Source organism: Dama dama, chromosome 8 (assembly GCF_033118175.1).
Source record: "Dama dama isolate Ldn47 chromosome 8, ASM3311817v1, whole genome shotgun sequence".
Taxonomy (NCBI): Eukaryota; Metazoa; Chordata; class Mammalia; order Artiodactyla; family Cervidae; genus Dama; species Dama dama.
This window is the reverse complement of record NC_083688.1, coordinates 45,279,705-45,307,553: the sequence shown is the minus strand read 5'-3', so window position 1 is coordinate 45,307,553 and position 27,849 is coordinate 45,279,705. Positions and strand designations below refer to the sequence as shown.

The window sequence follows — 27,849 nt, the reverse complement described above, 5'->3', positions numbered from 1 at the left end:
AAGGCCCTCTGTGAGTGGGTGAAGAGGAGCTGTGGATGCTGAGGGTGCCCCCGTTCACGTTCTCTGACATCAGCCTATCCTGGTCTAAACAGCCACTGTTTTATTTAAACCTTAATTAAGGATTATTTTAGCTCAAGCCCTTGTAGCGTTGTAACCACTGGTTTTTAATTAGAGATATAGCACTTTGCTAGTGTATATAGCTGACATTTAGTACTGCCGTGTGAACGGGCATTTTGAAGCATATAGTGTAAGGCACATTTATCATTATTCTCACTCTGTTATTTTGGCATCTGATGCCTTAGTGTGAACTACCATCTGTAGCTAAGTGTTGTTCAGCCACTCAGCGTCTAGCAGCACAGTGTCTGAACCGTTCAGGTAACATTAGAGGCCGCCTTCCAGCGTGTCCTCAGTGTCTTAGACCCCTGCTTCCTTTCTCTGAGTGTGATAAAGCAGGAGACGGAGACAGGCGTAGGACGTAGGGACGCAAGGACACGGGATATATCAAACCCCTCAGTATTTTTCTGTCACCTGGGTAGAGTGAACTCCAGAGCCCTGTCCCTTCTCTTTCTCATTTGAAAACTACTTTTGCTGCATCCCTACAGCAAAAATTCAAGCCATCTCATCTCTGAATAGCTGATACCTTCCCAACTTCCCACTCAAACCTTGTTAGTTACAAGGTTTCAGTTACAAACAGACTTAATTCAATGGAATGCACTCCTTACAAAGAATAAAATGCCTTCCATTAATTTCTTGGACTGCAAGGAGATCCACCCAGACCATCCTAAAGGAAATCAGTCCTGAATATTCATTGGAAGGACTGATGCTGAAGCTGAAACTCCAAAACTTTGGCCACCTGATGAGAAGAGCTGACTCATTTGAAAAGACCCTGTTGCTGGGAAAGATTGAAGGCGGGAGGAGAAGGGGACGACAGAGGATGAGATGGTTGGATGGCATCACTGACCCAGTGGACATGAGTTTGGGTAAACTCCGGGAGTTGCTGATGGACAGGGAAGCCTGGCGTGCTGCGGTCCATGGGGTCACAAAGAGTCAGACATGACTGAGCGACTGAACTGAACTGAACTGAAACCTTTAAAGGTGTTAATGACATTTAAGACCTTGTAAAGACAATATAAACTAAAAGACTGGTTTCCAGTCAGAAAGTTCCCAGCTTGATCTGAGCTGATCCAGTTTTACAGAAGAGAATAAACCTGTCTGTTTAAGTCTTTGTTCCAAAGTTATTGCCTCCTCTGATTTTCTGTTAATTACCCTGTCATATAGTGATAGAAGAATGATGTAAAATGCAAATTAAGGTATACAATAATTGTAATGTGAAAAGGGTTTTCTTGGGGTTTCATCACTATAATATCTTAAGAAAATTATCTTTACTCACTGTCTCCATGTCTTCACCTCTCTCTCACTTATCAATTTGTTAAGGTCCCATCACTCCAAAGAAATTGCCCCCACTGAGTTTACCATTGGCCTCCACGTATTGAATCTAGCAGATGTTTTTCCAATCCTTATGTTACCTTTTCCTTGCAGGACTATCGACCACTCTGTCCTTAACCATCTTGTCTTTTCCCTTTGGTATCTATGACCTGACACTTTTCCTGATTTCTCCCCTCCATCTTCATTGCTTCTGTGTTTCCTTTGAGGGTTCTTCTCCTCTAACTGGCTGTTAATTGTTGAGGCTCATCACGGCCGGGTTAGTCCCAAGTCCTTTCTCACATAAAGCTCTCTCTTCTTAGATCATCACATAAAGCTCTCTCTTCTTAGATCATCTCAGTCGTGCTGTAGCTTTGATTGTGTATGCTGGCTCACATACTCCTCATCCCAGTTGAGGCTACTCTCTGAACTTAGACTCCTACTTGATATTTTCACTTTGATATTTCAAAGCACTCTAACATCATGCTCAAAACAAACTCCTGATCTCCCTTCCCAGTCTTAGCTTTCTGATCTTAGTGTACCATCCATCCATCCTGAAGCAAGTCAGAAATCTAGGCATCAGTCAATACATCTTCCTCTCCCCTGATATCCAATTGATCACCAAGTCCTATTGATTTTCTTTTTCAAATATTCCTGGCATCCATCCATTTCTCACTGTCTTGATCTCTACATTCCCATCCAAACCATCTTCTCTTGTCTCTGCTGCTATAGTAATCCACTCCTTAATCACCTGGCATTCATTCTGTTCCCCTCTAAATCATTGTCTAGCCTGTAATCTCTTCAGATAACACATATTTGGACTCTTAAAGATAAAGACCAAAAGTCTTACTCTGGCCCATAGACCCAGCATATTCCAGCCTCTGTGTCCCATTCCAGCCTCATGATCTGGTAATGTTGATTCTTGCTCCTTGCTTCAGCCATACTGGGCACCTCTTAGTCCCACACAGGAGCTGTGTGCATCAGTCAGGTTTAAGTCAGGAGACAGAGGCCACACTGATTATTCGAATGGGTGGAATATAGTAGCAAGAACTGATAACTAAAACAGTCGGAGGTGGCTAACTACTACATGGGTAAGTGAGGACTCACAGGGGCCTAGGCTTGTCGAGAGAACAGTTACTCTTTCCAAGAAGGCAGGACAATAAAGGAAGTAGGACTGGGAGATTCCCCTAGTCTGAAACTAGACTCTGTCCTCATCAAATAAGGTGTGTGGCTACCAGCTGTTTGCTCTTGTTCAGTCCTCAGTCATGTCTGACTCTTTGCAACCCCATGGACTGCAACACACCAGGCTTCCCTGTCCTGCACTGTCTCCCGGAGTTTGCTCAAACTCTTGTCCGTTGAGTCGGTGATACCATCCAACCATCTCATCCTCTGTCGTCCTCTTCTCCTCCTGCCCTCCATCTTGCCTAGCGTCAGGGTCTCTTCCAATGAGTTGGCTCTTTGCATCCGGTGGCCAAAGTTTTGGAGCTCTAGCTTCAGCATCAGTCCTTCCGGTAGATAGTCAATGACTGACAGAGGAACATGCTCACAGCCTTGTGGTGACAAAAGATCTTGGCATAGGGCCTGGGCTGAGCTGTTCTATAGAAGAAACCCACCATTGCCAGAGAGTGTAGATGAACTGGAACTGCTCAAAGCCATCGCCACTGAGGGGGAGTCAGGGAACATGGCATGAGCGTGCATCTGAAACTCCTCTGCATGGCTGCTGGCTCCTGTAGGGGATAATAATAATGATGAAGGACCAAAAAGAAAAGTGTATTTCTGCCCTCATCACCTTGCAGGGGACCCTTTGTTGCCCTCTCCTAACAAAGCTAGCAATCTACCAACTGGCAAAAGAAAATTGTTTACAGGGTCCACCGCTAGTTATCACAAAGTAGGGCAAACAAGGGTAGATTTAGAATCGAGAGGCAATAATTTAACTGCTTCAGACCCTCTCTGCCTGGAATGCAGTTTCCTTCCCTCTTCATCTAAATCATGTTTAATGTGATTTCAGGTGAGCTTAGTTCTTTCTTCTGTGGAGAATTCATTCCTCATATCCCTAAGTCAAATACATGCCAGTTGTAGATTTCAGGACTGTGCGCTTTTTTTTTTTTTCATAAAGCTTATCACAGTTGTAATTCTACATTTGTTTATGTGGTGGTGTGGTTTATGTGTCTTCCTTTGAGGCTGCGAGTTCTATGAGATGGAAACCACAGATGTCTTTTACCACTGTTGTGTTTTTGGTGTCTAGAACAATAACTGGACATAATAAGCACTCAAGCCTTTTTCATGATTTGTATTGAGTTATTAGTAATAAATAAATGGATATGTATAGGTTAATTTGGGGCTTCCCTGGTGGCTCAGATGGTAAAGACTCTGTCTGCAATGCGGGAGACTTGGGTTCAATCCCTGGGTCGGAAAGATCTCCTGGAGGAGGGCATGGCAACCCACTCCAGTATTCTTGCCTGAATTTAAAATGTTTAAGTTACTATGCTGCTTTTTAAAGATAATTGTGGATTTTGTATTTCTGATTTTAAAAGGCACTTATATTAATTGAAGAGATGTGAAAAATACAGTAAGGTTTAGGAGGGAAAATCCTACCTCCTAGAAACAACCACTGTTAAATTTCATTTCAGAATGTTTTAGATTTATAGATATATAGGGTTCATTTTTACAAATGTTGAGTAGTCTGTGAACTTTTGTATCTTGCTTTTTACTTAACATGACATTATAAACATTACCTCATATCATTTTGTTCTTTAAAAACATGACCTTAATAGCTGCACTATGTTTTTATGAATTTGCCGTTTATTTTAATTATTTCCAAACTGTTGTCCATGTGCATTGTTTCCACTTGCTATTATAAACAATGCTGTAATGAACAATTTTTGTTTATAAATCTTTATGAACAATCATTTTCTTGACATACTTTCTTAGAAGTGGGACTATTGGGTTCAAGGGGTATAAATATTTTTTAAATTCTTAATATATTGCTGTCCAAAAAGATTGCACTCATCTCATTGTTTTATTTGTAAAACTGATTAGTAGGAAAATGGAGCATTTTGCAATGTTTAATTCCCATCTGCATTTCTTCTTTGTGAATATTTAAGAACACTAAGATCAGTGGTCAAAAAACTACAGATTACTTTATTATTGGTTATCAGAAAACACTACTGTATTCACATAAATACTTTTAAGAAAATGTCAATGCCTTAAGTAACAGACATTAGCAATTTTAGGCATTATTTTATAATAGCAAAATTATTTTTTATCGGTTTTTTTCTCGATGGACCCACTTACAATACTAAGTTAATCAATATGAGATGATGTGATTTAGTGAAATTATATTTGTATAGGAGACTATGAAGTCATCTTAATACAGTGAGTTAAAACAATTATTTTAGAACTACTCTATAATAAATATATCCTTTAATATTTATTTTTATTTTTTACTTTTTTGACTGTGCTGGGTCTTAGTTGCAGCATGTTGGATCTAGTTTCCCCGCTAGGGACTGAACCCGTGTCGCCTGCAGCGGAAGCAAAGCGTCTTAGTCACCGAACCATCAGGGAAACCCCTTAATACATCCTGTAAATGTAGACCTGAATTCTGCGAATACTTCCTTCAGTCTACCTTTAAGTACAAAAGGCTTTCCCTAAAAAGCTAAAGAGACAAGGGAGTTTTCAGAGACTTTCAACTCTGAACACACATAGTTGTACATATATTATGAAAATCTTTGGATCTAAGTTTATATATTTCTCCCCAAAGGAAGATTTGTTTTCTTTGATGCTGTTAATAGAAAACAACCACCACTGTTCATGTTTTACTCTGTAAAATAAATCAAGGACAAGTCAAATATGTAAGTAGATACTAAGATTTAGTAACTAGAAAATGGGTAGTTCTCAGTATTGACGAGAGTTGAGTGTAAGCACAATTACATGCACCACAGCTGAGTGTCAGTGGATCCGAGTGACTAGAAAATAATTTGGCAAAGCATATCAATAACTTTTTAAGACAAGTAAAGGCAAGAATTTATGTCTTCTTCATCACAAACCCTACTAAATTATAGTAAAGGAATTTTTAAATATAGAAATCCACAATGATGAAGAAAAGGGAAAAGACAGCCTCAGTTTCTAGAGGAAGAAAAGTAGATGGAAGAGGATTGACTGATGAAGCAAGAGTATGGGAAGTTGCAGCATAGACTTCAGAGGGAGGGAGCTTTGGCAGGAAGGATGCTTGACTGCCTGGCAGAAAATGGGGAAACTCTAGATCTAGAGTCAGCCTTTAGGATGGGGGACAAGCTTAGAAAGAGAGGTATAAAGCAGGGTAATTAAATAAAGGTATTTTAAGGAACAGTCCACTATCCCTTTACCTACTTCCATTCCAGCTTGTTTCATAAGATGTCTAACATTTGCCCTCAAGGTAGAAAGGGAGGGTGGGAGTAAGGAGAGCAGAAAGTGATATGCTAGTATTTTAATGACCATTAGAATAAAATACAAAATTCTTCACAGGAAAATAACAAAACCCAGTGTTTCTCAAAGTGTCATCCACCATATTCAGTATCCAGTTTTAAAATATTACTAGACATTGCAAGAAGAAAATGTGACCTTTAATGAAGAGAAAGATTAGTCATTAGAAGCTGACCCATAGACAACCCAGATGTTGGAATCAGCAGACAAGGTTATCAATATGTTTTAAATTTTTGCCCAAAAAAGTGGATATAGTAGGTGAAGGGAGGAGAATTTCAGGAGAAATGGAAAGAATGAAATGACAACCCTGGAATTGAAGTTTCAGTTCGGTATCTGAAGTTTTTTGCAAGTCATCAGATGCCTTTGGCAGCAATTTGGACAATAAAGACTAAAGGATCAGTGAACTTGAAGACAGGTCAAAAGAAATTATCCAAACTGAAGAAAAGAGATAACAAAATGATAACAAAAGAAGCAGAGCCTCAGTGACTCAAGGGACAATATCGAGCAGTCTCATAGATATTTAATTGGGATCTCAGAAGAAAAAAGGGGAGAATGGAGAAACGGGGGGACATATGAAGAAACAATGCCCACAGTTTTTCCAAATTTAACATAAAACAACAACCCACATATCCTAAAAACTCAGCAAAATCCAAGCAGAGTAAATGATAGAAAATCACACCAAAGCATGTCACAGCCAAACTGCTGAAAGTCAGAAATGAAGATAACATTTTAAAAGCAGTCAAAGGATAAAAGACATATCACAAACAGGGGACAACAAGAAGAGTAAAGGTTGACTTCTCATCAGAAATGATATGGGCCAGGAAACTCCAGAATGAAATCTATAATGTAATAAGAATAACTGCCAATGTGGAATTATATTTATATCTAGAGAAAATATCCTTCAAAAAGGAAGATAAAGTCAAGATATTTTAAGATAAAAATGGAAAGAATTTTTCACCAGCAGACTTCCACTACAAAACAAGCTAAAGAATATTATTTAGGTTGAAAGTAAATGATACTAGATTGAGATTTGAATCTGCTGGAAGAAATGAAAAACACTGAAAATGGTAAATATATGGATAGAAAGAAAAAAGTTTTTTTTCCCTCTTTGTTTTTTTTGAAAATCAATTGACTGCTTAAAGCAAAAATAATAACAATGTATTGTGAGGTTTACAGCAAACATAGAGGTAAAATATATGGCTATAAGTACACAGTTGATAGAAGTGGGTACGTGTAATTATTTGTTTATTATTGTATGATTATTACATTATATGTGAGGCAGTATAATATTGATTCAAAGGACACTATGATACATTAATGATACATACTATAATCTTGGAACAACTTCTAAAAGCAAAGAATGAAGAGGTATCACAAAAAAGATAAGACTAACAATTGCTTGAAAACCATTTCACCTAAAAGAAGCAAGGAAAAAATCAAAGAAATAAAGAATAAACACAACTCAAAATGGTAAACATAACCCAGTAATACCAATAATTATATTAAGTAAAGATGGACAAAAGACTCTAATTAAACAGCAGAGATTAACAGACTGGATAGCAAGACCAATAGCAAGACCCAAGAAGAGGTGGCAAGAATACACAGAAGAACTGTACAAAAAAGATCTTCATGACCCAGATAATCACGATAGTGTGATCACTCACCTAGAGCCAGACATCCTGGAGTGCAAAGTCAAGTGGGCCTTAGGAAGCATCACTATGAACAAAGCTGGTGGAGGTGACGGAATTCCAGTTGAGCTATTTCAAATCCTCAAAAATGATGCTGTGAAAGTGCTGCACTCAATATGCCAGCAAATTTAGAAAACTTGGCAGTGGCCACAGGACTGGAAAAGGTCAGTTTTCATTCAAATCCCAAAGAAAGGCAATGCCAAAGAATGCTCAAATTACCGCACAATTGCACTCATCTCACACACTAGTAAAGTAATGCTCAAAATTCTTCAAACCAGGATTCAGCAATATGTGAACTGTGAACTTCCAGATGTTCAAGCTGGTTTTAGAAAAGGCAGAGGAACCAGAGATCAAATTAGCAACATCTGTTGGATCATCAAAAAGGCAAGAGAGCTCCAGAAAAACATCTATTTCTGCTTTATTGACTATGCCAAAGCCTTTGATCACAATAAACTGTGGAAAATTCTGAAAGAGATGGGAATACCAAACCACCTGACCTGCCTCTTGAGAAACCTGTATGCAGGTCAGGAAGCAACAGTCAGAGCTGGACATGGAACAACAGACTGGTTCCAAATAGGAAAAGGAGTACATCAAGGCTGTATATTGTCACCCTGCTTATTTAACTTATATGCAGAGTACATCATGAGAAATGCTGGGCTGGAAGAAGCACAAGCTGGAATCAAGATTGCTGGGAGAAATATCAATAACCTCAGATATGCAGATGACACCACCCTTATGGCAGAAAGTGAAGAGAACTAAAGAGCCTCGTGATGAAAGTGAAAGAGGAGAGTGAAAAAGTTGGCTTAAAGCTCAACATTCAGAAAACTAAGATCATGGCATCTGGTCCCATTACTTCATGGCAAATAGATGGAGAAACAGTGGAAACAGTGGCTGACTTTTTTTTTCTGGGCTCCAAAATCACTGCAGATGGTGATTGCAACCATGAAATTAAAAGATGCTTACTCCTTGGAAGGAAAGTTATGACCAACCTAGGCAGCATATTAAAAAGCAGAGACATTACTTTGTCAACAAACATCCATCTAGTCAAGGCTATGGTTTTTCCAGTGGTCATGTATGGATATGAGAGTTGGACTGTGAAGAAAGCTGAGCGCTGAAGAATTGATGCTTTTGAACTGTGGTGTTGGAGAAGACTCTGAGAGTCCCTTGGACTGCAAGGAGATCCAACCAGTCCATCCTAAAGGAGATCAGTCCTGGTTGTTCATTGGAAGGACTGATGCTGAAGCTGAAACTCCAGTACTTTGGCCACCTCATGCAAAGAGCTGACTCATTGGAAAAGACCCTGATGCTGGGAAAGATTGAGGGCAGGAGGAGAAGGGGATGACAGAGGATGAGATGGCTGGATGGCATCACCAACTCAATGGACATGGGTTTGAGTGGACTCCAGGAGTTGGTGATGGACAGGGAGGCCTGGCGTGCTGCGGTACACAGGGTGGCAAAGATTCGGACACGACTGAGCGACTGAACTGAACTGACTGAAAGAAATGCACTTTACACATGAAGACAGAGAAAGGCCAAATTCACAATAGTTAAGGGTTTTATCACCATTTTATTAGTAACTGATAGAGCAAGTATATTAAAAATCTTTAAGAATGTTGAATATCTGAACAGTGTTGTCAACCAACCTGACCTAATTGACATTTGTAAAACTCTACACCTAACAACTTGAAGGGCACATGGCATTTTTCCAAAATAGACTAATTGCTAGACCATAAAATTAGTTTCAAAAATATTTAAGTATTAAAATCTTTAGATTATGTTTTTTGATCAAAAATAGAATTAAAATAACATTTAATAGCACTAAGATATCTAGAAAATTTCCCAAAATTTATAAATTAATCAACTTTCTAAATGATTCGTTGATGGGATATTTCCTGGCAGTCCAGTGGTTAGCACTCTGTGCTCTCACTGTGGAGAACCTGGGTTCAGTCCCTGGTTAGGGAACCTAGATCCCGCAAGCCATGCAGCACAACCAAAATAAATAAATAAAAATAAATACTCTATTGATCAAAGAAAAAAATTCCCAACAGATACTAGAAAATAATTTGAACTGTACCATAATGAAAACACAGTAACCCAGTTACCAGTATCGGTAATGAAATCGATCCTGACCCCTCATTTATTTATTTAAAGACTAGCAACAGGACATTATAAAAGAATTTTATGCCAAAAGGGAAGTGAACAAATTTCTTTAAAAATATGAATCACTAAAATGTGCATGAGAAGAAATGGAAAGTAGGAATAGCTCTAAATCCATCAAAGCAATTGGTAATTAAAATTCCAGGCTGAGGTGGCTTCACCAGTGAACTCTTAATTTAAGAAAAAATAATAGCAGTCTTAAACAAATCTTTATTTCCTGAAATATTTTAGAAGTAGAAGGAAGTCAGCACTTTTCAACTCATTTAATGAAGCCAGCATAGCCTTATCAAAACCCAACAAAAATTATTACAGGAAAAATCTCGGAACCACATTGCTCATAAATAAAAGAGCAAAATCCTCAACAAAATATTAGCAAACCAAAGTAAGGACAATATATTAAAAAGTTAATACACTATAACCAAAGTAGTTTTTTCCAGGAATGAAGCATTGGTTTAACATTTAAAAAGCAACCAATGTAATTTACTGTATTAACAAAATCAAAGAAAATAAGAACATAATCATCTTAAATCACTTGATAAAATAAAAACTCCCAGTATATAAGAAAACTTACTGATAAACATATGAAAATTATACTGTATAGCTAATGTAATACTTGATAATAAAATATTGAATGTAGTTTTCCTAAGATAAAGAATAATGCAAGAGTGATTGTTCTATATTGTCCTAGAATTCCTAGCCAGTCTAATAAGGCAAGGAAAGATTGGAAAGAAAGTAATTACACTTCATTTATAGATATTATTTCCCATATAGAAAATTACAAGAAAGCTACAAAACAAAAAACTAACAAGGAAATTAGCAAGGTGTTTTAGGTACAAGTTCAATATCTAGTAATTTGTATTTCTGTATTCTAGCAACCAGCAATTGGGAAATGAAATTTTAAAAAATTACTATATATACAATGACATTTTGCATGTCATCTTAAATTTTTGTTCGGTCACCAAGTCGTGACTGACTCTTTTTCCACCCCATGGACTGCAGCACTCCAGGCTTCACCGTGCTGCCCTTCACCATCTCCCAGAGTTTGCCCAAGTTCATGTCCATTGAGTTGGTGATGCCATCCAACCATCTCATCCTCTGTCTCCCTCTTCTTCTTCTGCCTTCTATCATTTCCAGCATCAGGGTCTTTTCCAATGAGTCGGCAGTTCACATCAGGTGGACAAAGTATTGGCCCTTCACCTTCAGCATCAGTCGTTGCAAAGAGTATTCAGGGTTGATGACGTAGGAATAAAAACTAAAGATGCACAAGACACTGAAAACCATAAAAGGATGCAACAGATAAAACAAAACCTAAAGAAACGGGGAGATATATAATGTCCAATACTCAAAAGATGCAGTGTCGTTAAGATACCAGTTATCTCCAAATTGATTTATACACTGAATGCAAAGGCAGTTAACATCCCATCAGATTTTTTTAAAAAAAAAATACAAGTTCATTGTTAAATTTATATTGAAATGCAAAGGACCTAAGATCTTGAAGCAATCTTGGAAAAGAAGAGTAAAATTGAAGGACATTCATTATTTAATGTTAAGACTTGTTATATAGTAATTAGTAAATGAGATAGTGTGGTATCAGGGTGAGGAGAAACAATTAGATCTGTGGAACAGAATAGAGTTCAGCAATAGAACACACAGGTACAGTCAACAAATTTTCAGCTGAGGTGCCAAGATAGTTTAGTGGAGAAAGGTCAACTCAGATTTATCATGCTGGAGTCTTTATATTCTTTTTTCACATTTTACGTACAGTTGTTAAGGGCAGAAAGACTGTGTCCCATTTAACTCCTGCAAATTAGCCAGGGCAAGCACATGGTGATCATTCTATACAGGCCTGTTGAGTTAAGTTGAATCAGAAATCAGATACATACTCAGAAAGCTATGTAACATCTATGTTGGGATTTGATAAGTAATTTTAATAAGAGGAAGGCTGGGATAATAGATTCAAAAACACATAAGCTTCTAGGAGCAATTTTTTAGACACATGGACAAGGATTAAATTCAAATATAATTTTTATTGAACTCTGGACAGATTGGGTGTTTCCAAAGATAACTTTTCTTTCCAAGAAGTAGCTACTTTGGTTCAAGTATTTGATGAATATTGGATAAAGATATAGCCAGAGACTCATATCAAACTAGGCTCCCTATAATTGGAAAGGCCCCAGGCATGCAAAGTACCAAAGTAATACTGATTCATTCAATTCACCCATCCATTCAGTATTCATCATGTACGCACAAAGCACCAAGCATGTAATGATGAACAAGACATACATCACTGTCTCCACTTTTCTCATGTAGAAATTGAAGAGGATATTTTAAGGCTTCACTAAAATCAATACTCTTAGTCTAGAATATAAATTTGTAATGACTATAGTTTGTAGGCCAACAGATCTCATGCTTCTTTTGGTTTGTATTAGGGCTCTTCAATAGAAAAACAGTATGAGCTGTATATGTAATTTTGAATTGTCTAGTAGACACATTTAAAAAATAAAAATAAACAGGTGGATTAAATTGAGTAATATATTCTATCTAACAGTAAAATGCATTATATTGACAATCACATTGACGTGTGATCAATATTTTTTATTGATCAAAGGAATATTTTTAATTCTTTTTTTTTTTTGTAGTAAGTCTTCACATTTCAGTGTGTGATTTACACTTAGAGCCAACTCGATTCAGACAAGCCATTATTTCAAGTGTCCAATAGCCTCATGTGGCCAGTGGCTACCTTATTGGAGAGTGATATGATTCAGTTCCAAGTCAGCTATAGTCTATTGAAGATTACAAGTGGAGGGACTTACCTGGTGGGCCTGTGGTTCAGAATCTGCCTTGCACGGCAGGGAACACAGTTTCGATCCCTGGTCGGGGAATTAAGATCCCGCATGCCATGGGGCAGCTGAGCCCTCATACCACAACTGCAAAGCCCTTGTGCCACGACTAAGATTCGGTGCAGCCAAAAGTAAATAAATAAAATTTTCTAATTAAAATAATAAAGTTTACAAGTAGATTTCAGAAAGGTGGAAAACTGATGGTATTTCTAGCTCATAATGTTAGAGGAAAATCACTGTATCCAGGAAAGGACTCTTTATTCTATTGCTAGAAATATCAGGACCTGGGGTCAGAATGAACTAATTCTGTTATAGTCAATAGTTCTCTAACCCTCCACCAATTCACCAGTTTTCATCTGAAAGAATCCTAGAGTTTTACTATACTTGGAGACAAATTGTACCACCAGTGTGCAAATATACCCAAGTAGTCTTTGAGAACTCAGATCTTTCCAGCATTCAATGACCCCACCATCAAGACAGCTTTCAGGTCCTAAAAAAAATACTACTACTCAAATTTCTCAATAAACATTTGTTGGATGAATGATGAAATGAACCAGTAGCCCTCATATCAGTTCTCTGATACACAAAATATATTCAGCTCTAGGTTAATAATCCCAAACTCATTTGCATGCTGGTCTTCCATTTAAAATGCTTTCACATTCAACAGAATAATTTCTTTCTTCTGTTCTAAGGTCATTATTTCCACTAAGCTATAATGGAAATCCCCTTATTTTCAAGAATAACAGTAATTTACTACACAATGCACAATGAACTGTATTTTAGAGTCTTAATTTATTGAATTTCATCAAACCTGAATCTCAACTGTAATTTAGAGAGAGTTGGAACCAGCCTATACTTACTTCTAACAAAACATTTATACAGTCATCAAAAAATTAGTTTTTCATCTTTCACAGTAGAGTTTCTCCTGGTGAGGGTACTACCCAGGTGCCATCCAACTCCACCCCAACAGAAACACCTGGAAGCTGAATCCTGGATCCACTTCTGAATCGAAATTTCTGCAGGTAGTGTCAGGGAATTTGCATTTGCAATAAGTACTAGGGGAAAAGTCATATGCACTAAAGTTTGACAACCACTGTCCCTGCAGTGAAGTTCCAAACTTTAGTGTAACTAAAGATAAAATTGTATACTATCATTTAAATCTGTTTTATTACTGGAGGAAATTATGTTTTCAGTACTTATGTACTTTGTTCACCACCTGGGCTGAACATTCCACTGTGTGCTGTAATTTCCCTTTAAGTAAATTTTAAGAGGCACTCAATATTCAGCCCATAAAACATAGGCTGTGCCTTTTTGATATATAGGTAATAAATGATGGATTCAACTAACATCAGATTTACCCATCATAAATGGGCAAATGTCTAAACCCAAACTGACTAGGACCAAATTCTATTCTTTTGTACTTTCCAAGTGTATTCACTATAATGCTTGTGACAGTGTCAGGAAAGGTATTCTTTGCTTCTTAATTTTTTTTCCTATGAAATCATTTTGAGTACTTTAATTCAGTCACAATTCTACAGATAGCTATTGAGCTAGACATAACTACTGGAGCTTCAAAAACGAATCAGATTTTGCATCTGCCTTTAAGGGCATCTTAGCCTCTGCAGGGAAAGACCAAACATGAAAACCTTGTGTTGAATTTAACACACCAGGTTCAACAAGGCACCAGGAAGCAGAGAGAGGTGAGGCAGAGGCCGGGCTTCATAGCGATGATGTTGTACTCAGTTCGGGCATGAGCCATAGTTGGCCAGAGAAATGGACTCATTCATACAGGGTAATCCATCAGGAAGGTCAGAAGTGCCAAACCTACACCCTTTCCATTACACCCAACTTTCTCCAAGAACCTGACCTGCAAAAGCAGGCTGGCTTCCCTTTTTCTCATACCCAGAGCTCTCTCTGGTTGTGAGTAAGATGTTAAGCGTGATACATTTCCTTTTCAGGCCGCTAAGGTGCCATTTAATCCACTCCAGCAATAACTAAATAGGAACTTACCTTTAAAAGATGCCGAAAGCAACGTGCTGCTAATTTATTGCCACATCTGTTAAAGCTCCAGAGGGAATCTGACTCTCTAGATTTTAAATATAGTTAAGTTATTGTGATGATGCTTCCTGATTTAATCCTTCCATAAATTAGATGAAATGATCATAGAACCTGTTGTCACTTCATTCTTGCCCTATCTCCTCTTTTGCCTTCATTAATTCCGAATAAAATACCACAAGACATTGATGTAGCACTTAGAGATGGGAGGGCTATGTTTTTATAGCCTCAATTTGAAATCATACTTAAAGACATCTAAGCCTTTACTGAATAGTGGGGGAACTGTTCATGTTATATAAGGCTCCTAAGGACCTTCCTGGGTAGTTATGGGTGAGGAAACTAAGACTCAGAGATAAGTGGCTTGCCTGGGGTCACTCTGTAAGTAGTCAAAACACCCACTCAGGTCTTCTAACTCCAAGTACAAGGCTCTTTCTAGTATATCCTTTCATCTTCTGGGGAGTCTATTAAAACAGTTTCTTGACTGTTTGCAGTGAAAGGAACTATTGCCAACATGTTAACAAAACCCAAAATTGTGGCATCTCCATCACCTGATCATCAGTGTTTTTAGTTTATCACTTCACAGTCATTATTTGGTGTTTTCTTACAGAAGGCAACAGACCACTGCAACAGAAAGTGTCCTTAGATGGGAACCCCAAACCTATACATGGAACACCAGAGAGGTCAGATGGCCTACAGTGGTCAGCTGAGCAGCCTTGTAACCCAAGCAAGCCTAAGACAAAAACATCTCCTGTTAAGTCCAATGCCCCTGCAGCTCATCTTGAAATAAAGCCAGATGAGTTGGCAAAGAAAAGAGGTAAAGTGATTTCTTTTGCACAAATGATTCAACATATTTTGCACACATAGAGACGTACCCGAATGGCAGAACTCTCCAAAAGATGCCGCTTAGTGACGAGAGTTAGGCATGAAATTACATTTCTTTCTGTGGCCACATAGATTGAGAACCAGATATGATTCCTCCATTGTTAATCAAAGGTCTTGAATGTTTAAGTGGAATTATATCCCCTTTCTCTGCCTGTCTGTGGCCATTCTTCTCTTTCTAGGCATGGGTAAATATGCACCTCAAACACTTGGTACCCTAACATCCTATAAAGCAAACGTTAATGCAGGCGCCTCTTTAGCCGTGTAAATGTTGAATGTTTCCCTGATATACAGGTTCTGAATTTGCATTGACTGAAGATGAGTTTAGAGGCCAACCATGTCTTCTGATATGATGTTCCTCTTGTAAATTCAGTTCTGTGTTAGAACTTTCAGACAAAAGACTCTGAAAGAGGGTTTTCTATCGGACACACTGTATTTTGATTGCTTTTTGAACTTTGATATATTGATACTTTATGCGTAACTAGTATTAAACATGAAAGGGGCTAAATCACTTCCTTTCTGATTATCAGAGGATTTAAATAATACTCTCATTCAGGCCTCACTTGTATCTGATTTCCTTGGCTTGGGTTTGATTATACCTTCTCACCTTTCTTGAGAGAGATTTCTTTTTTCTAAGAAACCGTGCTCTTGTTGGGATAAGTACCATTTGCCTATTTGCTCTGCACTATCTGTAAACCCTGGTGACAGTTTCAGGAAATCAGGCAAGACTGGCACCCGCAGAGCTGCTTTAAGCTCTGCTGCTATAATTACAGGCCTGGCTCAGGGCTGATGGGGCCAGAGCCAGGGTACTGGCACAGATGCGCTGTCCTCTCTCTGGCACATTTGTGCCTCTCCCAACCTCCATGTCATTTTCCTCTTCCAAAAGCCCTGCTGGCTTTAAACCACACAGAGTGGTGTTTATAGAGAGAGCCAGCAGCACAAATGGTCTTTAGACGTATCAGATTCTAAGAAACCCCAGTTTGTAATAGAACATAATGATCAGAGCCTCTTTCCAAAGGGTAAAGGAGACACATGTGCCCAAAATGGCCCAGCCAGAGAGCCCATTGGTGAGATCACAGCTTCTCAGGGACCACACAAACCACCCACTCTGGATTTTAAAAATTGGCATTATAAACATCCTCTTAATGGAACTTTTTTTTTTATTGAAAAACAAAAGACAATCTCTTTTCATTGGAAGGGGACATAGTTGCCTTTGTCGTTGTTGTTTAGCTCAGAAATAAAAAAAATAGTGTTCATTTTAACATATTCTTTCTTGACATTAATTTCAGGCCCAAATATTGAGAAATCAGTGAAGGATTTGCAACGCTGTACTGTGTCTCTAACTAGATATCGTGTCATGATCAAGGAAGAGGTAGATAGTTCCGTGAAGAAGATCAAAGCTGCCTTTGCTGAATTACACAACTGGTGAGTAATTTCACTTAGAAACTATCAATTTATGGCACTTGAGCTGTTCCTGTAGGTAAAAGCATCAGATGGAAAATGTTGTTTATTTAATACATAAACATCACAGAACAACATTTCAGCGAGTTTTCTTAGACCCTGCTGACAGATGCATATCTTGGGAATAGAAAACAAGAGAAAATTTGGAATAAAGAGAAACCTGATAGACATTATTTGCTGGAGTTTGAAGTTGGGCCAAAAGTGTATGAATGATGTAGAACACAACCTCAGTAAAGGAGTAAACTTCAAAAACAATATTTTTGACAAATCTTTGGAAGGTTAACATCATGAATGCTTACTCAGAAAGAATATTTTCCAGCCTGATATCATCATAAAATAAGAAAAGCTCTCTTAACAAAATTCAGAAACATCTTATGTAAACTTAGCGATAGACCCCGACTCTTGGTATCTTGAAGACTGGAATTAAGAAATGGTATGCCAGTGTGGTTTTGGTCCTGCCCTGCCCTGCTCTGCAGTGGATTTTGATGGAAGACATTTCTTTTAGCCTTATACTTTTGCTCATGTCCACAGTCACAGTGAAATATCTGTTAGTAAGAAAGATTAAGTTAATATCAGTAGAAAAATGTTCTCAGTGTATCCATCAGGACACTTTCAGTTTCAAGTGACAGAACCTCAAATCACAGTAGTTAAACGAGGAAAGAGGATTTATTACTGATGTACATGAAAATCCCAGGAAATTCCTTTAGGCAGATTTGGTTCTAAGCCCAGTGTGTTAGCAGGATTTGGATTCCCCCCTCTCTCTCTCTGCCTCCTTTCCTTGCGCAATGTCCCCCACAGTCTCCTGATTCTGCTTATTCTTTACTTCACTCTTAGGTACAGTGTCTCCATGTGGCAGCAAAGATGACATGCTGGCAGCTCCAAGCTTACATAACCTTAAGCCCCGTGATCTGAGAGAGGACTTCATTTCCAGTAGTTCTGACAAAAAAGTCCAAAAGGGCTAATTCCCATTAGCTGGGTTGGGTCATATATCTGTCCATAAACCAGCCCCTGTGGCTCCAGGGACAGTCTTCCCACTAGCCAGGCCAGAGTCATGTGCCTACCCAGAGAGTTAGCGGTGGGACATTTGGCAGGGTGGGGAGGAACCCCACCTGAACTCCATGAACTGAGAGGTAAAGAACCCTGAATCCCTGGAGAAAAATCGTGGTGTTAAAGAGGAAAATTAGAACAGAGAAAACACATGTCCACAATGCCCAGGCTCACATAGCATGTTCCCTATATTGGCCTCTCATGATTCCAGAATTTGTTCACACTTTCCGCATATTCTTCCCATTCTAATTCTTTTCTTTGACACTGATGTGCTTTTTTGCTGACTGTAGCATGGTGTAAAACTAAGGATTATGTCAAACAGTAACCTAATGTAAAAGTCTCAAACTTTAAATCATCTGCTACTTAGAATGTGAGATTCCAGGGGTACATAAGTCATCAGGGACTTGAAAACAAACCATCTCCTTCAGTTATTCAGTGAGGAATCATTTACCCTCCACCAGTGGAACACTTCTCTGATCAGATTATAACCTCACTAATTGTTCAAAGCAAACTCCAAGAATATGTTTGAAAGTACTTGGAGAAGGTAAAGATGCTATACAAATAAAAAGTGCTATTATTACTATCATTGATTTTTAAATTTTATAGTCACACGACTTTTCCAATTTATCCTTCAGTTCAGTCGCTCAGTCGTGTCCAGCTCTTTGCGACCCCATGAACCACAGCACGCCAGGCCTCCCTGTCCATCACCAACTCCCGGAATCCACCCAAACCCATGTCCATTGAGTCGGTGATGCCATCCAACCATCTCATCCTCTGTCGTCCCCTTCTCTTCCTTAATTTATCCTTAAGTTACCCTAATATATAAAAGCATGCTCAGGGGCTTCCTTGGTGTTCCAGCGGTTAAGAATCCATCTGCCAGTGCAGGGGACATGGGTTCGTTCCCTGGTCCCGGAAGATCCCACGTGCTGCAGTTACTGAGCCCAAGCACTTTAGAGCCCCTGTTCCGCACCAGGAGGAGCCACCGCAATGAGAAACCTGCACATCACACCTGGAGAGGAGCCCCCGCTGGCTGCAGCTAGAGAAAGCCCATGTGCAGCAGCGAAGACCCAGCCCGGCCAAAAATAAATAAATAAAAGAACACGCAACATCCAGACCTGTTCTCTGAAGCCAGAGTCAGCACACGTCACCTGTAAAGTGCTAGCAGGTTAAAAACCTTATGCTTTACAGGCTGGAAGGTCTGTGTGCTCCCACCCAGGTCTGCTGTTGGGGCGTGGAGGCAGCCGGAGAGTCTGCAGAGGCAGGGGCCAAATCTGGCTCAGGGGGGTCGTGGTTTGCCAGCCTCTGTCTGGAGCCGCTGTCTGGAAGCCGCTCACAGAAGACTGCTCTGTCTTCTCCGTCGGTGTGGCATCTTAGAATACCGTCTTCCTCTGAGGCCTGTGTGTGACACCTTCTATCTGAGTGACTCACATGCTAATCGACAGAGTGTAGCAATGACCTCAAATTACCTCTCTCCTCCAGCTGCTCCGAGTGCTTTTATTTTTTATTTTATTTCCTTAGTAAAATGAACATCTCATGGCTCATGAGACATCTTGAGATTTATAACACATTCTTTGAGTGCTTTAGTCTTCAAGAGTGGGAAGCATGGGGTCAGGAAAGTCAGCACCCAGGGAAGATGCGTGTCTTTGCTTGTAATTCACATCGTGTTTTATACTGATGGGAAGGATGGCTTCTGAATGAGCTCTGCCAAAGCAATACAGCTGTTTAAAAGTCACCTCCTTGACAGAAGGACGTTCTCCCTCCAAACTGAATGAGAGAATATTTAGATCAACCACTTTCTGAATGGTATTTCTGCAAAAGGAGAAAACATCACCACTTGTTTTCTGACCTAACCCTTCAGCAAAACAACCCCCAAATACACAAATGTTAACTTGAACATAAAACTAAAGTATTTTTTATCAACCACAAACATGCATTTATGCCAAAGGGGAAAACTTTGCCTCTATTCAAAATAAGTATGCTGCCCAGGCAACAGGGCGATGTGCTTGAATTAAGCCTCTCATTTTCTGAGGAGCAAAGGATGGATCTTAAGGACTGTGGTGCTCTTGAAAAAATAGTGGGTCACGAAATAGAAGAAGGCAGCTTAAAAGCTTAAAAAATGAAGCTTTCCTAGTGGCGCTGAAATCACGAACTCTAGGCACTAGAGAGAATTTTGAATGCAGCCCTATTCGTTTAGTACAGTGGAAACCTCAGGGTTGTATCATGGAGTGCGTCCAGGTTTGGAGGCTGTGGCATCCTCTGGAGATTTCCAGGAGTGCCGGTTCTGAGGCAGATGTTGACTCATGTGATGCACAAGCAACAGGGGTGTGGGGTGCATCCGTCTGCCGCTTTTCCTTCCCTGCCTCGGGCCACCCTGTTCTCTCACCTAAGCGCTCAATAGGCGCTGTGTGTAGTTCAGAAATAAATAGACAGTCAGTTATTTAAAAAAAAAAAAAAAACACCCTTCATATTCACTTTGCTACCAAAGCACCAGCTTCAGGAGGAGAATCCCGAGTAACTAAATTCCCTCCCCACCCCACCCCACCCCGCCCGCTGCAAGCTGGAATGCACCGGGATGGATTGTGTGAAGTTGGGAGAAAGCCGTGATTTGCACATGCTCAGTACTGAGCGACGCGTGTCTGAGCGAAATGAAGGAAATGCTTGTCCTTCCCAATCTGGCTGTGAAGAACGTTCTGCTCAATATGTTACCGAAGAAAGCCACTAAGTAGCTAACTTATAAAATCAGAGTTGGCGCTTAACCAGGACACAGTTACAGAAGGCTAAACGACCATTACATGGCTCCTTCTCATTTTTCCAGAAAGAATTAGGGATTTAAGAGGGGGAACAAAGATGACACAATACCCTCTCAATATGTCTTCAGAGAAAATAAATTTTGCAACATGAGCGTCTGTGTGAAAAGTCACATCAGGAACTAACATGAAGCAGCTGGTTTCTTTCCTATATGATTGGCCCCCTACCACAACTGGAAAATATTCATCCTTCCGAATCATAGCTGCCAGGTTTAATTGCTTTGTGTGCAGACTAGTCTAGCTTCTCACAAATCTGTGTGTGCATGGCCAAGTTGATGTTGACGGCTTTAAATGAGCAATAAAACATTAAACGCAAAAAACATTGAGGAAGGAGAGTAATACTTGATAGTTTTGCCATATGCTGGAGGAGAAAGGATTCCAAAATAGAGCTGTAAAAAATTGTTAGGTGCCATTGTCAGTTTAACATCTAATTAAAAGCATTCCTAAAGAAAACGGAAGGCCGTAAGGAGCCAAAGGGTTAGGGTATGTGCTGGGTAACCGGTTGCAGAGGATGGGGACTGGAGGGGATAATATGTTTAGGCTGCCTTGCTTTCAAAAAGGAAAGGGAAATCAAAGCATGCCTCCTGTATAAAGTGGCCAGACATGTTCCTGGACCTGTGTTTGTTTTCTCTTGAAACAGTGCCAGGAAATTGGAAGTAGGTCAGAAGTTTCCCAGCTCCCCCGACCATAAGCCCTCCCCCACCTTCCCTTTCTCTGTCGGCTTCCCCTCAACTCCCTCCCTGCAAGGGCAGGTGAGCTCCTACTGCTCCCTACAGGCCAGGGCCCCTCTCGCGACCCCAGTCACTACACCATGCCTGCCTGTGTGTTCAGTCGTTCAGTCGTGAACGACTCTGTGTGACCCCACTGTGTGACACCGCCCTCCCCCCCCAGACTGTAGCCAACCAGGCTCCTCTGTCCATGGAATTTTGCTGAAGCAGGTTGCCATTTCCTCCTCCAGATCATCTTCCCAACCCAGGGACTGAACCTGTATCTCCTGGGTCCCCTGCATTGGCAGGTGGATTCTTTACCCCTGAGCCGCCCGGGAAGCCCCTACTTCACCGTAGGACCTTGTACTGGGCTCTCTGTCTCCTTTTTCTTTTCTTCCTTTTAATGACTGAAACTCATTTTGTGTCACTGGTAATCTCATCGTTTTGATGACCATGTGCCCCCCACCCCGCCCCCGCCAGAGTGACAGATTTGCATGTTAACCAGCTAACAGAGTCTGTTAAAGCTCTCCTCCAGTCAAAAGAATGACTCTAGACGTGAGAATTGCCGGCTAAAGAGAAAGCCACTTTGAGATAAGTATATCTTGTGCATCTCTCAAATCCCCCTCTGAAGGAGGGCTCTTTATCTGCTGCTAAAAGCCCTGTGGGTCGCGAAGCAGAACTACACACAGACCATCAGGATGGTCAGCAGGGTGGCCCATGCACAGACCACATATCACTGCTGTGACATTTTAAATGTTGTGTCTTTTTCTGGGATATGAACTCGAGAAGGCCTCCTGAAGAAGAAATTGTCAGTGGGGCTGTTGCATTTCAGAGCAAGCCAGGCAGCAGTCTGTCCCATATTCCCACTTTGCTGCTTCTCCGGTGCCCAAATAACATCAAATTCTTGGAGCAGGCAGCCTTGGAACTACTTCAGCTTGAGTCCAAAAGAGACCATTTGTCTTCACTTTTGCAGATTTATCACATAACAGGATTCTTCCTCTTTGGTTGTTTCCTCCCCTCCCCCTGCTCAAACTCCCCGAACTTTTAGCTGCCTTTTCTAATATCCAGCTCTCCATGCAGTGCTAAAAGCCTAGTTTTTCTGTGCCCTTTGGGTTTTTTATTTGTTCTCTTTGTGAATAACTTAGCATTGACTGAAAGATGATGCCTGAGAATTAATATTTACTTCTCTCAGTACCAAAGTATATGTGTATGCACTATAATTACCAATTCTAGAGCTCTGTGGTCATCCCTTGCTTTGGTACCAGCCCCAGAGATGCTGATTTCACTGGGCATTAGTGAACCCAGAAATAGGGTTTTATTTTTAAAGATCCCCTGGTGATTCTCTTGTGCATCTGTGGTTGAAAACCACGGACTCAGAGTCCCGCAAAGGAGGGTGATATGTCTGGGGCCAGAGCAGTGCTCCCAACCAGATGAGTTTGCCTTCCCCCAGGGAGACAGTTGGCATGTCTGGAAATATCTCAAGTTGTCACAGCTGTAGAGAGGTGGTATTACTGGCATCTAGTAGGCAGACACCAGGATGTCACTATTAATACTTATCCTAGAATGCACCGGACAGCCTCCCCCACCCCACCGCCCGCCACCCACCCCCACCAAAGAACGATCTAGTCCAAGACATCAATAAGGCTGAGAAAGCCTGAGTGAGAGGACAGGGAGACGGTTGCACCAGCCCTTCTGCATGGTCTGCTGCAGCTCCTTGAGTGAAGGGTGGAGATGCCTCCCTTTGCAACCCCCGCCCCCAGTAGCTCTCTGCCCCTCCTCCAGCAGCCCTCCTGACCCACCACTGCAGACAAGAGAAGGGAGATTTCCTTTCCATGCCCAAATCACGCACACATACCCCAATGCACCCGTAGTGTCTTCTCTTTTCACAGCAGTGCAGGAGGAAGGCATTTCTCCCATGCTTCCTGAAACATAAACCTTGCTACACATTTTAAAGGTCAAATTACATTTTTGTTTCCTTAAGAGCAGCAGAAACAATTACACTGAAGTGTAGAAAAGTGAGGGCTTTGCTTCTTTGTCTATTTTTCATTATAGAATTCAAGTCAGTCCTTAGGAGAAAATGGAAAAATTAAGAACTGAAAGTTGTAGCTGGTGATAGACCATCACTTTCATTCACCATGCTGTCTCTGCTGAGTCTTTTTTTTTTTTTTTTTTCTTCTCATTTTGCAATAAAACCAAATAACGCAGTGGGGACCCAAATTCAGATGAAGATCTGAGGCATGTAAAGATATATACAGTAGGGAATTGTTCCATTAAGTGTCTGGGGAAGTATTATTTTCCTCTGGCTTTAGTCAAGCCACAATATTGCTTGGTGTTTCTGGCCACACATGGTATGTATCCAACTCCTCTGGTGCCAGTGACGTCCCCAGGCGGGCCTGCCCTGTGCTAATCGAGCTGAATGACAACAGAAGGGCTTTTTGCAGTCTTACTGTGCTCTGCTGGTTGGGCAAGTATTTGTTGACCCTCTTAATTATGAAAGAATTACCCTCTTTTAATTAGGAGAAGATTAAAATTAAGGCACTCTGTCTACTTTGATAGGTAAGTACAGGGGAAATACATATTAGGTGAAACAGGTCCTAGAATCAGATCTGTGCCTCAGAATAGATGCTATGACAACAAGCAAATCTGGCTTTTGAGTTCAGTCACGTGGAGGATGGGGATGTCAGTGTGGGTAATGAGTTGAGACTCCACTGTAAAACCGTGTGACTGATAATAGGAAGCATTCTGAGTGCATCGAGAGTGTCTGGGGCAGTGTGTTGGTCAGTAATAAAGTGATGCTTTTCTCTGTGCCCTTCAACAAAGGGTGTTTATCACAGGATTACCAACAGGAGAGAGAGCTGACGTTAGGAACCTTTGTAGTCACTTAGTATTGTCACGGGGGGACTTCACCAGGCCTTTGGTTTCCTGTTAAAATATCAACAACGTGTTAAATGATTGCTAGATTTTGCCAACTCCTTAGCCTACACACATGATGCAGATAAAACCAAGAGTGTACTTATTTTATGTTTTTTCCAAGAAGTTTAATACAAAGTCTCTACATACTTCTGCCCTGCAAGGGAATACAGTCTTTTCATTGATCAAAGCCTATCCAAACAAGACTTTCTGACTGATCTCTTTTCTTCTCATCAGATGTTTTATCCAAGTGCCTACCTGCTAGTCACTTGTGTTATCCTGTAGAAATTAGACAAATCCATTCCTTCTCCCCACACTCAGTATTGGAGATTAGGCCAGTATATTAAAAGAACGCACATTATGGAGATGAGCATACACCTGCAAAGGATGTCAAGACAGTCGTAGAAGAAGCTAATAAATATATTTATGTCTCAAGAGAGCCGAATGTATGCTTTTCTGTCACTGGCCTAGCTGACAAACTGCCCCAAATGACTCCTTTTCCTTACTCGGCACCAGTCCAATGAACAGAAATCAGTTCCAGGATCCATTTCTGAAATTGTGAAAAGGGTAAATGCCTTATACCGTGGAGGAACTCAAGGTTCCTGTGACTTTGTGTCTGCGGCAAGTCCCCATGGCACAACGCATTTCAAATCTTGCCTTGTTCGTGAATATGTGTCAGTCTAAGTAGGGGTAGCTCACTCTGGGGAAGTGAAAGCTTCTCTTTTCCTCTTTTCTTTCCTCCCCAAGGTTTTTCTCCGCATTAGATGTTTCCCCAGGGCCACTGCAAGGACCGAGTGAATCAGTCGACATGAAGGAAGAGCAGGCTGATAAATACAAAAAGTACAGAACTGGCCTTTTCAGTTTGAATATGGTCCCCGGGAAACCAGCATAAATAGCACCTTGTATTAATAGCCTTTGTGAGCTCCATGTGTGATTACCTCCGTACGTCTTGTCAGCGGCACACTTAGCGTTGGAAGTCAGCTTTCTTTCACTGCCAGCCTTCTTGCAGAATAATAAACCCAGAAGAAGAGCTAGAGGATAAGAAGTTGGTTCTGATTTCAGCTTGAAATCTGAAAAGATTTCTGAATCTTTTCAGCAAATGAAGGCTACCTGTCAAATCAGCTTCAGAACATGCTCCCGAATAGGAATCATTAAGTTTTCATCATAGAACAGAAATATAAAAAGGAATTAAGCAAAGTGTTCTAACTATACAATCCCAAGAGAGTGTGTATCATTTGTATGTGTGTGTGTGTTTTAATTTAAAATATAATCCATTTTCACTGAGAAAATAAGACAAATTTGTTCCTATATATTAGGATAAATATAAAATACATTATTGTTTGAAAAGTGGAATATCCTAGATCACAATTTCAGAGTACATTTTGGCACTTATTTGTATTTATTAGACCAGTAGAGTGAGAGTGTAGAGTCAAATGAGACCGAGGAGTAATTTGGGACAATTTATCATTAGCACAGCAACAAATCATATAAAAGCTGTACCTGAAGCTAATACAGTAGATTTCCTTACATGTACATTACATTATTGCTCCAGTGACTGCTACCTTTGGTACTTAATAGGCCATATTGGAACAAAAGTGACATCTTCCTGGGTTTATTAACAACTTAATTAGGAGGCCTGAGGTGTGGATTTAGACAGGATAGGATTTAAATCTCCTCTCCACATATTCGAGTACCGAATATGGTTGAGTTTCCTAACTTCTACTCAGATGCAAAACAGGGCTACTGTCACTTTCTGCAGATTATTCTAGAAAATTTCTTGCCTGGTCCATGATAGAAGTTCAGTCTAGACCGGTTCTCTTCTCTTTCAGGTAAGCATTTAGTAAATGTCTTTTCCTCTCTACCAAGACACTGGGAGGAACTGAATCCATTCCACCTTTCTGTTTACTGAGCATACACTGGATTGCGGCTATAAGATATGGATGTTTCATCACAGCTTTTTACTGTCTACCCCCTGGTGAAGAGAGATGTAAGGCAAAGGAACCCCTGATTCGGAATGGCCACATTCCGAATAGTATAGGTCACCACATCAGGCCTTCGTTCCCTTTCCTGTGTCGCCATGCCTTCCCTTCCCTTCTCTTCGTTCATCCACCCAACACAGCAGAGCCCTGGGCTAGTGGGTGAAACCGGAACAGGGCAGGAAGGCAGATACTGCAATGGGGCTGGGCCTGGGGGCAGAGAAAGCAATACCGCTGGGTTAGGGAGGGGTCGACCCCAGAGGTGACGTTTGAGCTGGTCTTTGAAGGAAGACTAGGAATTTGTCATCCTGGGAGGGAAAAAGGATTCCATGCAGAAGAAAGAACACAAGGAACCAGAAATAAGAGAGACCACAACATGATTTGAGAGGAGTGTGTGCCCTGGGTTTCACTCCATCGAAGTGAATTTTAAGCACACCCCTCTCAAACCAAAAAATTTATTTATAAATAATTTGTGTGTGCTATGGTTAATCTGTATACTAAAGATTGGGAAAGTCTACTTTTTGGAATGAAAAGTAAACACATGGGACTTCCCTGGTGGTCTAGTGGTTAAGACTCTGCACTCCCAATGCAGGGGGCACAGGTTGGATTTCTGGTTGGGGAATTAAGATCCTGCATGCCACGCAGCTCAGCTTTAAAAAAAAAAAACATATGTACATGCAGTTTACTATTTTCTGTATGCCCCTATTTGGGAAGCCATTGGCTGGGGCAGGTCCTGAAGATGAGGGACAACAGGTGAGCCTGGAGATGCTGGCTGGTGAGAGCCTTTTGGCCCAAACCAAGAAGTACACATTCTCTCCTCTTCACGCAAGAGTCAAAAGATGCAGGAGCCTTCAGGAGGCCAGAGCAGTGGAGGCTAGGCCTGACTGCCTTGGGTCGGAAGTGGGCCAACATTTCTGTGACTTTTCCTGGCCCTATCAGTCTCTTCTAGTTTCTGTTCCTGAGTTTGTGTTAACTGTGATTCATTACCATGGTGGCTACTGCCTAGATGCCCTCTTCCCCTAAAATTGGACGGAAGTGCAACAGTGTTCAGAGTGGTTGGCTGTATTTTGGGTATGAGACAGAGATTTTACTTCGTTTTATTTTGAAATTTGTTTTATCTTCCTTTCTACATTTCCCAGTTTTTTGTTTTTTGTTTTTGTTTTTTTTTTTAATGAGCATGTAAAATGAAGTAGTTTCCCTGGTGGCTCAGAGGTTAAAGCGTCTGCCTCCAATGTGGGAGACCCCGGTTCGATCCCTGGGTTGGGAAGATTCCCCTGGAGAAGGAAATGGTAACCCACTCCAGTATTCTTGCCTGGAGAATCTCATGGATGGGGGAGCCTGGTAGGCTACAGCCCATGGGGTCTCAGAGAGTCGGACACGATTGAAGTGACTTAGCACAAAATGAAGTAAATGAAGAACGTTACTTCCTTAAATGGTAC

The 27,849-nt window shown here is 40.5% G+C and overlaps 1 protein-coding gene across 6 annotated transcripts in view; it reads left to right on the top strand.

Moving 5' to 3' along the window:
- Positions 1–27,849, top strand: part of SPATS2L (spermatogenesis associated serine rich 2 like) — a 184,297-nt gene that overhangs the window by 129,358 nt on the left and 27,090 nt on the right. For 5 of the 6 annotated variants that reach the window (XM_061149046.1, XM_061149049.1, XM_061149044.1 and 2 more), the window contains 2 exons: positions 15,231–15,437; positions 16,792–16,927. In XM_061149046.1, coding sequence (XP_061005029.1) covers positions 15,231–15,437; positions 16,792–16,927 — 343 coding nt within the window. The remainder of the gene's footprint in view (positions 1–15,230; positions 15,438–16,791; positions 16,928–27,849) is intronic. The other variant, XM_061149048.1, reaches the window with a different exon arrangement.